The sequence below is a fragment of the Danio aesculapii genome, chromosome 3, assembly GCF_903798145.1.
Source record: "Danio aesculapii chromosome 3, fDanAes4.1, whole genome shotgun sequence".
Classification (NCBI taxonomy): domain Eukaryota; kingdom Metazoa; phylum Chordata; class Actinopteri; order Cypriniformes; family Danionidae; genus Danio; species Danio aesculapii.
Window position 1 is genome coordinate 29,187,498 of NC_079437.1, and position 15,078 is coordinate 29,202,575.

General features: G+C 35.9%; 1 protein-coding gene across 2 annotated transcripts in view; it reads right to left on the minus strand.

Moving 5' to 3' along the window:
• Nucleotides 1–530: 530 nt before the first annotated feature.
• ppfia3 (PTPRF interacting protein alpha 3) overlaps nucleotides 531–15,078 on the minus strand; it is an 82,871-nt gene continuing 68,323 nt past the window's right edge. For both annotated transcript variants that reach the window (XM_056453584.1, XM_056453583.1), the window contains 5 exons: nucleotides 13,785–13,960; nucleotides 10,655–10,723; nucleotides 7,656–7,818; nucleotides 5,217–5,275; nucleotides 531–1,364 (listed from right to left, as the gene is read on the minus strand). In XM_056453584.1, coding sequence (XP_056309559.1) covers nucleotides 5,229–5,275; nucleotides 7,656–7,818; nucleotides 10,655–10,723; nucleotides 13,785–13,960 — 455 coding nt within the window. In that variant the 3' untranslated portion in view covers nucleotides 531–1,364; nucleotides 5,217–5,228. The remainder of the gene's footprint in view (nucleotides 1,365–5,216; nucleotides 5,276–7,655; nucleotides 7,819–10,654; nucleotides 10,724–13,784; nucleotides 13,961–15,078) is intronic.

Here is a 15,078-nt window from a genome sequence, read left to right on the forward strand (position 1 = left end):
ATTTTATTTAGATTTTCATCATTATCGTCATTATTGTTTTATTTTGCAGACATCATTTTCAATTCGAATCACTGTCATCCTCGTCAAACAGCAATGGTTTGTTTTGAAATCATAACACAATTTCGTTTTGTCAAAATGTACACATACAAGTAGCATATTTTAATGACCATGTTTTGAATATCTCATATTTACGCTTTAAACTAGATCAAATTAAATTACAGTCAGAATTATTAAATGAACATGTACATACAGTTATTCAATACATACATAAAGAAAATAAATATAGTTATCATAAAAATAAAAAATCAAAATCAAAGTACACACAATTTTACAAATTGTTCCCCAAGCTCTTAACCTCATATGTTTAATGTACACGTAATTTTTCTCATTTTTAACTTCATATTTGTCTTATTCCCCGAACGTTTTAGTTCGTTGTCGTCTTGGTTGTTTTGACATGCATCGCAACACAGAAGCTAAACGATTTCTCTCACTGGTTTACACGCGGATCCCTCCCTCCCTCCCATCCCGTCCCCCCGTTTCTCCACCTCCGTCCACGTCTTGTCGTCTTTTATGGCTTGCGTTGTTAGAATGATTCTGTCCGTCAGGACTCATTTCTGCTGGTCACTTGCTTTGTCCGCAAGCATCTATCAGTCAGTCTCACCCACCAGCTTCCCTCTCTCTCCCTCTCTTTTCGGACCTTTCGTCTTTACTCTAAAAGGTTTGAAAACCGAACAAAAAAAAAACACCTAGTAGTACTTGAGCAAGAATTGTGCCCTTTGTGGCCTCACTCTTTCTCTCCCTGCGCTCTTTTCTCAGCTTGTGCTCGCTCTCGTGATCGAGAAACATCCAGCGAAGTCGTCTTTTAAGTACACTTCCTCTGAACCCTAGCGCATGTAAACATCCCTGAAGTCCAGGTTGAGTTGCCACAAACATCCGTTGCTATTAGACTCAAGAGAGAGCGACTTGCAGCCGTTCTTGAGGAATCAAGGGCCATAGAAACGAAGGACGGAAAGACAAGAGAGTTCATCTACGGATGTCCCATCAGCACAGACACAGGAAGTGAGAAGAGAGAACGACAGAAAGAAAGATTAAACAGTCATCCGATGCCTCCAATCATCCCGTTTCTCCTACCACTCTCTCTCTCTCGTATGTGTGTCATACATTCTTCATGTCTTTTTGTCATTTAATTTTTATTTATTTTTTTGCTCTTTCTCCATCCCTCTTCTGTTATTGCAGAATGGTCACACCAGTAGAGTTATATTTATAAATGTATATATTCATTGCTTTTTTTGTTCTGCTTATCCCCCCTTCCTCCCCGTGAATGAAATATAAAGCCGGTTCCAGCTTTCCGATGACGATGCCTCCTGTGTGCGAGAGAGAGAATTACAAAACAACGCCGTCACGATACACAAAGTCAAGCCAAGGCATCAGTTATCAGTGGTCCGTCCCAGATGGAATAACATTTTTATTATTATTATATATAATTTTTGAGAGGAATTGTGCATTTTAAAGTGCACCAATTTGACCCCTTTTTCAAGATTCAAGACAGCTCAAAACACCCATCAGATTATTTATTATAGCTTTCAGAATACTGGAGTTTCTGCTCTAAACAGCCATATAGCTGTTTTTGTGGCCTGTGCCTTTAATGCTAGTTCCCCCGCCCACCGTTCCCACGTGCCTGTCAGAGTGAGCCTTAATCTCCGGCTGCATCAGATAAACAGCACAGTGACGGACATGAAGGAAGCAGATCTCACGTAACGTTTGTGAGAAATACTACAGTAAGAACTTTCCCAATGATTATTTGATGGATTTGTTGTGGAGTTAATGAGTCGATGAGAACGAAGAGTCACACACAATGTCGTTACAAAGTTCACATACACACACAGCACGCACATTTAACTTTGCACTGTTTTGCACGCTTAATCGGAATCAAATCGCAATTTGAGAGGCTGCGATATGAAATATATATGTATGTAGGAACGGCGTCACACCGCCCCGCACCGTTCGCTTAAAAAAATTAAATGCAGCCGTACGTACCCCCGGCTACGTATTTCGCGGTCTCCAGAAACGTTCACGGGACTACGTTCTCAGAATGAGCCTGGGTTGCTTACTATCCAATTGAGTGAGCACACTTTTGTACTGCCCAATCAGAATTGCGCAACTGAACTATGCAGAAAGCCCACAATGAAACAAACAAACAGGAAAGCGCAGACAAGTGGCATAATGGCGTCTGCCAGTTCAGGAGCATTAATAGATGAATTAATATCAAAGAAAAGCAGCATGTCGGTAATATGGGGATATTTTGGTTTCAAAGTCACAGACATTGAATAAAACCAGGTCATTTGTAAGAGCTGTCGCAGCACGAGGAAATACAAAAACCAGCAATCTAGTAGCTACCAACCGCTAAGTACAATTTCAGAGTTGTTTGCAGCTGTTACACAATATGAAAAATATCACGAAGGCACCAGGAGATAACTAACGCCATAACTTACTACTGTTTGCTGTAGAGAAAAATTTATTTCTGAATATTTATAAACAAAGTTGAATAGAAGTTGGAGTTAGTTAATATCTTTTCAGTTACTTATTTTAACGAACACTCACTGCATTTTACCAGTAAGAAGCTGATACAGAATATTGAGCTAAAGCTTGACTACAAAATTAAATCTCAAATCAAAATCGCAATATCTGTAAAAAAATTAAATAAATAAATAAATAAAATCGCAATTAGACATTTCCCCCCCAAATCGCAAAGCCCTACAGGATACACGCTAATATCCACTGCTGTATGGATACCTGTTATATTAATGTACAAAATAAACCTGATTTAACATCCACAACCCGGGATTGAAGCGTCTTTATTTATAGTTGTAGTGACATGTGGCTGTGGTGATAAAGACGGTAAAATCGCTGTAATTCGTTACAAATATGCACTGTTTTAAAAACATTTTAAACTTGTAAAACTTATTCTTGATCACATTTGATGATGATTTATGATCACAGAGAGCTGAACAGGGGTCTGTTCTTCGTACGTAGATTACTCAGTTAGCTGGATTTGGTTATTGATGATTTGACACGACCCAGGATCGTTTCGTTCTTCAAAACTGATCCGAGACTTGTTGTCATAGCAACAGTTCTGGTAGCTCAAACCTGGTTGGGAGCAGGCTTATTTCATATAAACAGGATTAGATTGGGTCAGTTCAAGCAAAGATAATACTGAAAGTATGTACCGAATTCTGATATTTTCTTACAGTAGTAGTTATATACACTTGGGAAAATAGTAAATATTTTTTAACTAACTTTAAAAAAAAAAAAAAAAAAAATATATATATATATATTTTTTTTTTATATATATATATATATATATATTAATAAAAATTGTGCAATCTGCACTCCGAAATGAAAGTACAAAGACTGCCACCTGGTGGTGCAAAGAGAACTTATTGATATGAACTTGTTTGATCGCTTTAGTACACTTTGTGTGTGATAATAGACATGCAAAATGTGACTTTTTAAAATGCAATAATACATTTATGCAGTCATAAACATGTTTGACAGTTAATATGATGGTGATTTGATGCTTCACAAAAGTTGCAGACACCTTTACCAATATCAAAATGCTTTTGTAAACATCCAGTTATTCTTTACACCGTTTAAAAAACTGGCTACTATAATAAAGAAAATCCGCTCTAACTGTAAAACTAAATAAATTGCTCTTGACACATGAAAGGGCCTAAGCATGCAGACCACAACAATGTGTAAAGTTATTGCGTGTCATATTTAATAAACTGTTTACTATGAATTTGATGTAATTTAGCTCACATGTATAACTGAATATTAATCAGACAATGTCAATACGCTGCTGTGCCGTCAGCCAATCATTGCATTGCTGATCATGTTTTCGTCGATCGATAGATCAGTCCTTCACAACACACGCAGCGATCTCAGATCAGTTCATCCAGACATTTTAATCTGGTTCGCAAACTTGTTTGAAGAACCAAATTAGCCAGAGATCAGTTATCAAGATTAAAAGATCCAGGATCTGCCAAATCATCTAGCTAGCTACGAAGAACAGACCCTAGATCTTTTAATAGCAGTTACTTTGTGCACATCCTGTCTTGTTGATATGATTATATGTGTTACTACGGAGAAATATAATACTCCGCTGTCAATCAATTCGCTGGGCGGGGAAAATTGCACTCTTACGTCACGTTACGTTTGGCCTCAAAATGGGAGGCATTTGGATTCTATTTTAACATCTGGAAATTTAACAAAAGAGACTTATTGTGTTTCTATCACTCCAATATGAGTGTGGACACACTATACCATCACACAGATGTGTCCAAACAGCTTACAAAACATGATTTTCATCATAGGTGCCCTTTAAATTTATTTTAAGAGTAGCTGATGAGATGTGTTTGTGAATATTCCCACAGAGTTTCTGTGTGGGCTCGATGATGATTCGCACACAAATCAAAAGCACACGATAAATCTTCAATGAAAACATGAAAGCAACGTCCGTTCCAAAACAAGTTTTAACAACACAAAGAGCATGCAAAATATGGAGAATGCTCCGTGAGGAATGCTAAAAGCACTTTCAATGTACTCGTAAATGAGTGAAATTTTGGTGATTTACGTGTGTACAAAAGGTAATCATTGACAGTGGTGTACCACAAAGCTTTGGGCCCTGTCCACACATGCCCATTAAAAGCCTTCATTAAATACTTTTCTCTTTAGTTTCGTTATGTTTGGAAATATTTTCAAGGCCTAGACAGAGTAAGTCTGGTGGGCTACATGCATGTGACTTATTTCAAAATAGGACATCCAATTTTAGATTCTGCATCAAATTACATTACAAGTGTTTTATACACACATTGCTTGTTAAATGCATGTAAAGTGTTTACTTTTAAATTTTAAATATCTCTGATTCAAATAGGAGTGACATGTTTCACCATGATTCAGGGTAAAGTCTAGATAGGGTACAGTAATAGTTTCATTTGAAACTTCATACAATAAGAAAGCCGTTATTTAAAATTTTGATAAATATTTAACATTTTTTTTTACATTTAATAAATGCCGCCTTGATGAACAGAATAATTTTCTTTAAAAAAACATGAAAAAAAAACAGACCCAAACTTATATATACTTATACACAAATATATAAAAATGTTGTATAAAAATGTAGTTTAATGTGAATGTAAAACTATATATCCTCTCACCTCTGCAGTCCCTCAACAGGAGTAGGTCCTCACTGAACCAGACTCTGCCCTTGGAGATGCTGAAGACACAGACAGGATTTTGTTGTGAAATATATTTGTGGACAGATTTACACAGCTTTTCCTGCTGCATCGCCTTCTCATAAGGAAACAATGTCTAACAGTTTATCTAAGCATTAACTCTGTCATAAAGTTATTTCAGACCTGATTGCGGGGATTTCCACAAAGTCTTTGGGTCTCTATCAAATTATTTATTAAAGCAAAGATTACTGGAAATAAATGACTATGGATTTTCCCTTTTTATAACAGCTTTTTAAATCAACTGAAGTTGCATTTAATGTGGAAAAAAAATGTTTACTTGACTTTTTACACATTATGGTCCATATACAGTATGACTGCTGTTGAGTGGTGTACTGCAATGACTGCTTACTGATCACTTGTCTATTATGTATGAAGATATCATAAATATGATATATAGATATAATCTTTAAAATACATAGATTAACAATGTTGATCAGCACTACAATATCTGTAGTTGGGTTTGTGCATTCACAAAATAAATGTTCTCATGTTTAATGCCATTTAAAAAAAGAGAAAAGATCGCCAAGGCTTGTAGAAAGCAAGAAAGTTTCTGTGACCTGGGGTTTGTTCTATGTACGTAGATTGCTCGATTAGCTGGATTTGGTTATTGATGTTCTGACACGACCCAGGATAGTTTCATTCTTCAAAACTCATCTGAGAGTTGTTGTCATAACAACAGGTCTAGTTATTTCATATAAACTAAGTATGTCCAGATCTGATCACGTGATAGGAAATCGTGATCACGCACTTTCAGACTCGATTGGAATTAGACGTCACCTCCCGATCAGGACTCGAATATTATATATATATATACAGAGTTAGAGCTCTTTCTTGGCTTCACACAGAAACAGCAACACGTGTGGCATGACATCACTATGTTGCAGAGACACTTAAATGTAGAAAGTAGAAGACGGAGGCAGCTTGAAGCGGAAAATGCGAGTATGTCTGCGGTCTAGAGGTATTATAAAGTTGATGATGACAACATTGCCATAGCAAACTGTGAGATATGTAAACTTATTTGCAAGAGGTGGAAAGGAAGAGGCTACATTTAACACAACAAACAGAGTTATTTTGAATAAAAAAATTGAAATAAAAAATTGAATAAAAAATAAGGAACATCCTGGGTCTGTTTCTTCACTCTTCTTTATTCTTTTTATGTATTATAGAAGTATCGGATCAGGTTTCGGTAGATACTCAAAATCAAATGACTCGGACTCGAGGGCAAAAAAAAACTGATCGGGACATCCCTAATATGAACAGATTACATTAGATTGTGTCAATTCAAGCAAAGACACTAATTTGGAGAAAATAGTGAAATAGTAAAAATATATAAATACAAAAAATTCAGAAGTAAAAAAATCCAAAAAGAAAACATCATAAAGGTAGAAATAAAGGTAGAAATGCTGTCACGGGGATGATCCTCCCCAAGGGGTTCAAAGAGAACATTTATTAGTGACTTTGTGGCCTATAGGCCAATTTTAAGATACCAATATGGCCTTTTTTGATACAAACGCAGATTTTTAAAAGATACCGTCCGAGCTTAAATACAGTTTCTATCTTTTTTTTAGGTCAATATCCTTTGTTTTTTTTAGTTTGATAGCTAATATGCCAGTAATATGAATGTTCACAAACGTTGCAGACACCTTTGCATTATCAAAATGCTTTTTTGATGCAAATTTAATTTCAAAGTCAGTTGTGCCTTACGTCACAGAATTAAAAAACTTAAATATGATCCTAAAGAAAATCAGCTCAAAGTAAAACTAAATAAATTGCTAAATACCCATGTGTAAAACCTGCAGCCATCAACAAATGTGTAAAGTTATTTACTATCATACTTAAACTGTTTACTATTAATTTTATGTAACTTTGTTAGCATGGATAATTGAATATGAATCAGATAATGTGCTTACACTGGTGTGCCATCAGTTAATCACATTGCATTGCTGATCATGATTACAAAGATCGATAGAATCTGTCCTTCACAACAATCACAAGTTCATGTAGCGATCTTTCCTAATCAACTTAGATCATTTACAGTAAATGAGATACAAAGAACGGACTTCAGGGCATAAAGTATATTAATAGTAATACTAATACTACTACTTCTACTAATATAAATAATTCTAATTAAATACAATTTTAGAGTTAAATAGCATGTTAGTTATATTGAGCAATTGCTTTTTATATTAATAAATAAATAATAATTTTTAGCTATTAGTTTAGTAATAAGTAATTAGTTTTTATTGAAATAATTCTCAAATATTGACACTTGGTCTGCGTAATTTCCCCCTTTCTCTCCCACTATTTCTATCTGAATTAAAATCCCATGATTGCAGTGGGGATGGAGGATGTTCAGCTCACCATCGCTCTGGACCTTCCTCAGCGTGACCGAGGGGGTAGAGATGGCTGAGGCACGGAAGTTAGCAGGCAGGGTCTCGGAGGAGTCAGACGTCACACCCCTCAGGTCCTTCTCCCGAAACATCTTCCTCCATGATGGAGAGCGGGTGAACGTCTTAGTGCCATCCTGGAAGACCAGAAGACACAAAACATCAGCGCTTCAAGTCAGGTCCTTTTTGATTTCCACAGTGCTTCATACAATCAAAATTGGTCAAAGCAATTTACAAACAACAACAAAAAAAAAAACATTCAATAACTGAAAATCAGGCATGACGCTGATTTTAAGTCATTTTCAATCTTGGCCTGTCAACCCTCTTTGCCAGGATTCTCCCACATTTTACCATTCTATCCTGCCATCATACTTAAAAATAGTTTAAAGTATTTTCTCATATTTCTCCCGTATTTTTTTATCTTTCTATGAAAAGTGGAAGTAACCTATCTCAAAAGTGATGTAATTGCAAGAGCTGTTCAAGAGAATTATGCTTTCACTCTATTTGGCTTGAAAACATTTTGAAATGAATATAAAAACGGCCACATTCCCTTTCTTTTCATTACAGCTGTCCGTCCACACTGTTCCCAAAATGGCTTCTGTACACACGATTTGAAGAGAAACGAAAGTGGACGCTTTGGGATTTGGGTGTGTTTAAACAAATACACAAGGTATATAAGTCTACATATTATTACGGCATCTTCTATTTAATGAGCATAAACAGTTATAAAAGTAATCGAATGCTCTCATTATAGATCTGTGCAGTCTTAAAGCCACACTTCTGTTATCAAACAAAAAAGTGGATCAAAATGAGAGATTGATTTTCTGCTTTTCAGTAAACAACTACAGTAACTTTGATCAGTATTTAAATTATACAGTGACTGAGATTTAATATACCGTATACTTGATTTAATTTCTATATAGGCATTGATTTAATAGGCTAAACCTTTGATTTTATTTTCAGTAATTATGTATGATATCGATTCTATCATTTGATGTTATAATTTAAAAAGGTTTCAAATATGTTTATTTACAATTAAAATTCTCTGAATGAACAGATTTAGGAGTTTAGGGATTTGTTGTGGGTGGGTTAGCGGGCGTATTCTTACATCCCAGTGTTGACAGATAGGGTTACATTTGATTTGTTTCTCAATTTTGAGAAACAAATTAGCTCAGTGGTAAAAGGTAGTTTCTTCCACCTGAAATCAATCACAGTTTCTGCCCCACAAAGATCTGGAGACCATGCTTTTCTAACATCACTCCTAGATTACTGTAATTCTTTTTACTGTGGCCTGCCTCAAATGGCAGTTTCTTGCCTTCAAATTGTCCAAAATGGATTCTCAATTTTAGCATATTTACATTGGCTTCCTTTACAGTTCAGATTTTTTTAAAAGTTGTGTAAAAGACTTTATCTGAACTTGCACCAAAATATATGTGACCTTCTGATTCGCTTTACCTCTCAGGGATCACTTAGTAATCAGCTTCCTCTTACTGTCCCGCGTTCTAAAACTAAGAGTGAACGAGCTTTTTCAAATGCAGCTTCCAAACTTCAGAAGTTTGCCAGAAACTAAATAGTTTTTCTTAAAATTATACTAAAACTGCTCTTAAACCGTATTTGCTTTACTGGATTTTGATCAGTGTTGGGTAAGTTACTTTAAAAAGTAATAGATTACAAATTACTGACTACTACTTGAAAATTGTAATCTGATTACATTACTGATTACTTCACAAAAAAAGTAATCAGATTACTAATCACTTTACTTTGAAGTTACTTTTAAAACAAAATATAATTATTTAAAAAAATACAGAATAAACTGCAGCTCTTTCAGTAGTGTACTATTCACTGAAAAACATTACAAAGGGTTGATCACAGTAGCTTGACATATTTAGAATTCAACCAAAACTTAACATTCTCTCATCCTTCACTTCTTTCAAATCTGTTTGTCACACAAACATACAAAAGAAGACATTTAGAAGAAAACTGGATATCTGTAACCATTGACATCTCATTTAGGTTGAGTTGGGCCGCTGTATTTTTGGACACCCGTGTCCTCTTGGCAACGAGTATTATCGTAGAAAGCTTTCTAATCAAGTGTTTAAACAAGTTTCTGGTCGACTTAAAAGCAGTCGAAAGTTCATTAGAGACTGGACATAGACTGCATTTCGCACTCAGGAATTTAGAAGCGCATGCTTATTAACTGATGTTGCGGCGGAAAATGTTATCTAAAAGATGCATATGTAACGCAGTTTCATTGACTTTAGTAACTGTAATCAAATTACACAAATTTGAAATGTAATTCGTTACATTACTGCATTCCCAAAAACGCGTTAAGGTGGAACGTGTTACACCCAACTCTGCTTTTGATTAAGGTTAGTTTAAATATTTATCTTTATCTTTCTTTTCTTATACGATCCATGCTTCTTTTGCTGGTTTCACGTATTGTGTTTTTCTTGTAAAGCACTTTGGCGCAATTCTTTTTCTCGCAAACATGCTTTATACTATAAAAATGCTGTTTCCCACAAATTTTCCCCCCAAAAAAATCACTTAAGTTAACGCAATCTTTTTTACAAATTTGAGTGAATTGAACCAAACAATTAAGTTGTTCCAAAAACATAAGAATTGAAGAATTGTGTTGTTTCAACTCATTTTAAATAAGAAGTCTAAACAACCAGCAAAAGTGTAGAAACACATTGTTGACTTGACACAGAATGGCGGTTTTGTTCTAGTTAGTTCACAGATGAAACAGTTTAGTTCAGTGTGAATGTTGAAGGATGTAATTCAATGTAGGGCAGCTCTATTGACCCCAACTAAGCGCAAGACAAAAGGCAAAAATAAATAAATAAAACAATTAAGAAATGAATTCAGTAATTCAAAACCAAAGAACCGGAAAGCACAAACAGCTCCTGTGAGAACAGTGTCACTTGACTTCGTGTGTATTTGGGTGGTGGGAGGTAAACATCCCACGATGCTCACCTCGTCTGGCCTCCTCTCTGTTCCCATTGAGATGAGGGAGTTGTATTCCTTCTCCAGAAGTTGTCGTGCCTACATGTGGAATAAACAAAGCTTACATGTTAACCAATGAAGACTGGTCGGGAATAATGTGTACTTACAAAGCTTTCAGCTATGAAGCTCTTATTGTTTTGAGTTTTATTCATGCAGTCTGTCTACATCAATACAAAATCACTGTGAATGTTTATTTGTGTCCTTTTTTGAAGCGTCAACAAATGTTCTATCTTGGTGTTTTAAATGTTTGATGTTAAATTGTTGTTTTTTGAGCATATTGATATTAGTACCATTAGCTTTGCAATCACTTAAGTTTGTTGAATGTGGTTAATTAGTAAGTTTGGGATAGCACAAAACACAACTTTAAAATAAAGTATTTAATAGTATCACTATGTGAGACCAAAAAAAAAAAAAGCATTACACTGTAAAAAATTAAATGTTGAGTTTACTTAAAATCCATTTTTTCCCAATGCAGTGACATGCACAACTTTGTATAACCTTGCGTTTCCGATCTGCTACATTCGCTTACGTATGAATAGAAGTCTATGCAGCGAAAAGTGCATTGGCTTAAGTGTGTTGAAGCAGGCTTGGAACTAAATAGTGTAGGGCTGCCCTGACACCGCTGGTCTAGAATTATCATTACTTTTACTAAAAACATGTTAAGGTCAATATTATTAGCCCTCTTTTAGAATTATCTACAGAACAAACCACTGTTGTCCATTGATTTCCTAATTAAGGAATAAGTTACCGAACTTGCCTGGTTAACCTAATTGACCTAATTAAGTAAATTGCACTGCGTAATACTAGTATCTTACAAAACAAGTCAAATATTATGTATAACTATATAACTTAAAATCTTAAAGCAACCGGCTGCAAAGAAATTGAGTTTATAAAGCTTCAGTGGTTGAAGTTGTGCCAAATACTTTTTTAAAGCTGACTGAAAAAGCTGGTTTAAGTCAAGTATACTTTACGGAATAATTGGGCATAACTTCAACCACTGAGGCTTAATAAACTCTAAATTTCTTTGCAGCCGGTTGCTTTAAAACTGTAAGTTAACTCAACTTTTAATTTTATTTTTTACAGTGCAGAGAATGCAACAAATGTCTAGGTTTTTATGAAGCAAAACAATTGGTCTGTGCACTGTGTCTGAAACTGATCTAGTCTATAGTGACGTCCAGTTTTGTGAATGAATTCTGGGAACTGAAGGAAAGGCTGAATAGTTTGGGGCTGGAGCCAGAAACATCTACGAGTTACGCAATCAAAACTCACTACTAGCAGCACTTATGATCTAATTGATTTTCTAACCTAGTCCTAACCCAATCCCACTCCAATATTGACTAAGCTGAGGAAGCAGTTCTGTTTTGGGCTGTAGAAATGATGAAATGGTGATAAGCACATGTGTGAACCCAGCAGATGGCGGGGTGAAATAAAAGTTTGTTTGGTTTCATAATAGCTATTCCATTGTGAAACTTAGAGGACAGGTGTAAATGCCTCTGAAACGCATTTGAGATTTGCTCAAACCTCTTCAAAAGGTGGTCTGTGTTGCATTCCATACAGAACTGGATGTCTAATTGCATCTAGTTGTTGAAATCACATACAGTATGTTAAAATTGACTCCTCCCAAAATCAAAAAAAAATTAACGTGAAAGAGTGTAATAGGCTATATGACACAGTCAGGACAACTTGAAGCAAGCAAAGCTAATGATACTAATATTAATATGGTCAATTAATCAATGAGCAGTTTGAAACTTTACTATGAAATATGTATACTTGTATTTTTATACACAGTCCTCCAAGTATTGTCAGGTATCGTTTTTTTTTTATTAAAAAAATTCTAAAATTTCCCGAACTCTTGCATTCAATCTGCCCAGTTGGTGGAATGAACTCCCTAACTGCATCAGAACAGCAGAGTCACTTGCTGTCTTCGAGAAACGACTAAAAACTCAACTACTTAGTCTCCACTTTCCTTCCTAATCTGCAACTGCCTCTCTGGCTATACCACTAACTGTACTCTCTCAAAAAAAAAAAACTTACATTACTAATGCTTTGCTTCTTCGACTTTACACACCTGAAACTTGTCTATAGCACTTGTTCACTGCTGCTCTTATAGTTGTGTAAATTGCTTCCCTGTCCTCATTTGTAAGTCGCTTTGGATAAAAGCGTCTGCTAAATGACTAAATGTAAATGTAAGGTCAATATTTTAGCCCCCTTAAAAACTCTTTTTTTCAATAATCAATAACCAATGTTGTCCAATGACTTTCCCTATTAACTTAACTTGCCTAGTTAACCTAGTTAAGTAAATTGCACTTTAAGGGGAATATTAGCATCTTACAAAATAAATAAATAATATAGACAAAACTCATCATGGCAAAAAACAAACAAAAAAACATTTTGGACAGCCTGTGGGTGAGTAAATAAACAGCAAATTCTTGGGTGAACTATCACTTTAAGGCAGTGGTTCTCAACAATGTTCCTAAAGCACCCCTTGGACAGAACATTTTGCACGTCTCCTTTGTCTTACACAACCATTTCAGGTCCTCGGCTGTGATCAAAATTTCATACTTTCATACTACATAATATGTAGAAAGACAGTATGCGAGCAGAGTAGTATGTCCAAATTTATAGTATTCAAAAAACAATATGTGAGAAAACCACGATGACCTACTACTTCTGGCAAGATTCTGAAGTGAACATCCAATGGATGCTATGCCATCTCATGATGTCACAGGAGAGAATTTGTGACTGGGAGTGAAGCGACACAACTGATGTTGGTAGGTCACGTGATGATGCTAAAGATAATAAAGCTCCATTCATACTACTCACGTTCATACTGTATGGAAAGAACAGAAATTCAAATTCAAATGTAGCACCTACTCAAGAATTAGGTGATTTCGGATGCTGCCCTAGAGTCTCTGCTAATGAGTTGAATTATGTGTTTGACTAAGGAGACATGCAAAACATGCAGTGTTGGGGGGGGGGGGGGGGGGTGGGGGGGGGATGCGAGCCACTGCTTTAAGATAAATGTTTTAGAAATATACAAGTTATGTCTGAAAGGGTGTAAGTCATAAATGAGTGTTTGTGCGCAGTCTTGTCTCTGTACCTGTGTGTTTTGATTGGGGATCTGCAGGAGCAGGGCGAGGTCAGTGTAATCGAAGGTGTCATCCAGGGCCAACAGGGCTCCATGAACACCGCTCTCAGTCAGGTTATCTGCATACTCCTTTAAGCCGATGGACTGGACCCAGCACATCACACGCTCGTTCGACCACACCATCACATCTACAACAGAAACACAAACACCGGACAGTGAACAGACTTCCAGGAGGCAGTTCACCACTCAGCGGCATCACAGTATCTTGAGTGATGACTCTGGATTTCATCTTATGCGTCAGTAGCTCCTGATCTCATAGATGAACTTATAGTATTATACCCAGTGCACATTTGAACACATATGTTTTTGTTTTCAGCCCTTGTCTCTGCTTTGTATTTCCAGAGGATTCCGAAGGCTTTGAATTGGTTTTGTTGACTCAGCTTCTCCAGACCCAAGTTGAAAGGAAGGAATGCAATCATGGCAAACAGTCAAACTGTTCTTCTTGAATCATTTACAGTGTTAATACTGTGTGGTAAATATAAAACAGCCCACACAGCTTCAGGTAATGACATATTCTGTAGCCTTCAGTCTGCTGACAGAAGAGCAATAGACGTTAGTGTGTCATGAACTAATGGTCTGGTTTAGGCAGTGTTGTTAACTATTTGTTAAATTAAGTTACTAAAAATAACCGTTGCTCATATATACTTATATAAATGATAAATTACTTATATCTATATGGGCTGCACAGCGCAGTGGGTAGCACGTTCGCCTCACAGCAAGAAGGTTGCTGGTTCTAGCCTCGGCTGGGTCAGTTGGCGTGTGGAGTTTGCATGTTCTCCCCCTCCAGGTGCTCCAGTTTCCCCCACAAGTCCAAACACATGTGGTTTAGGTGAATTGGGTAAGCTAAATTGTCTGTAGTGTACGTGTGTAAATGAGTGTGTGTGGATGTTTCCCAGTGATGGGTTGCAGCTGGAAGGGCATCCGCTGCATAAAACGTATGCTGGATAAGTTGGCAGTTCATTCCACTGTGGTGACCCACAGATTAATAAAGGAACTAAGCCAAAAAGAAAATGAATATATATATATATATATATATATATATATATATATGTGTGTGTGTGTGTGTGTGTGTGTCTGTATGTATGTATGTATGTGTATATATATATATATATATATATATATATATATATATATATATATATATATATATATATATATATATATATGCTGAAGAGCTGTCTGAAGAGCATTTAAAAACCATTAACACACAAAAAGCCTTTTACAAAACATTTACAAAATATAATTC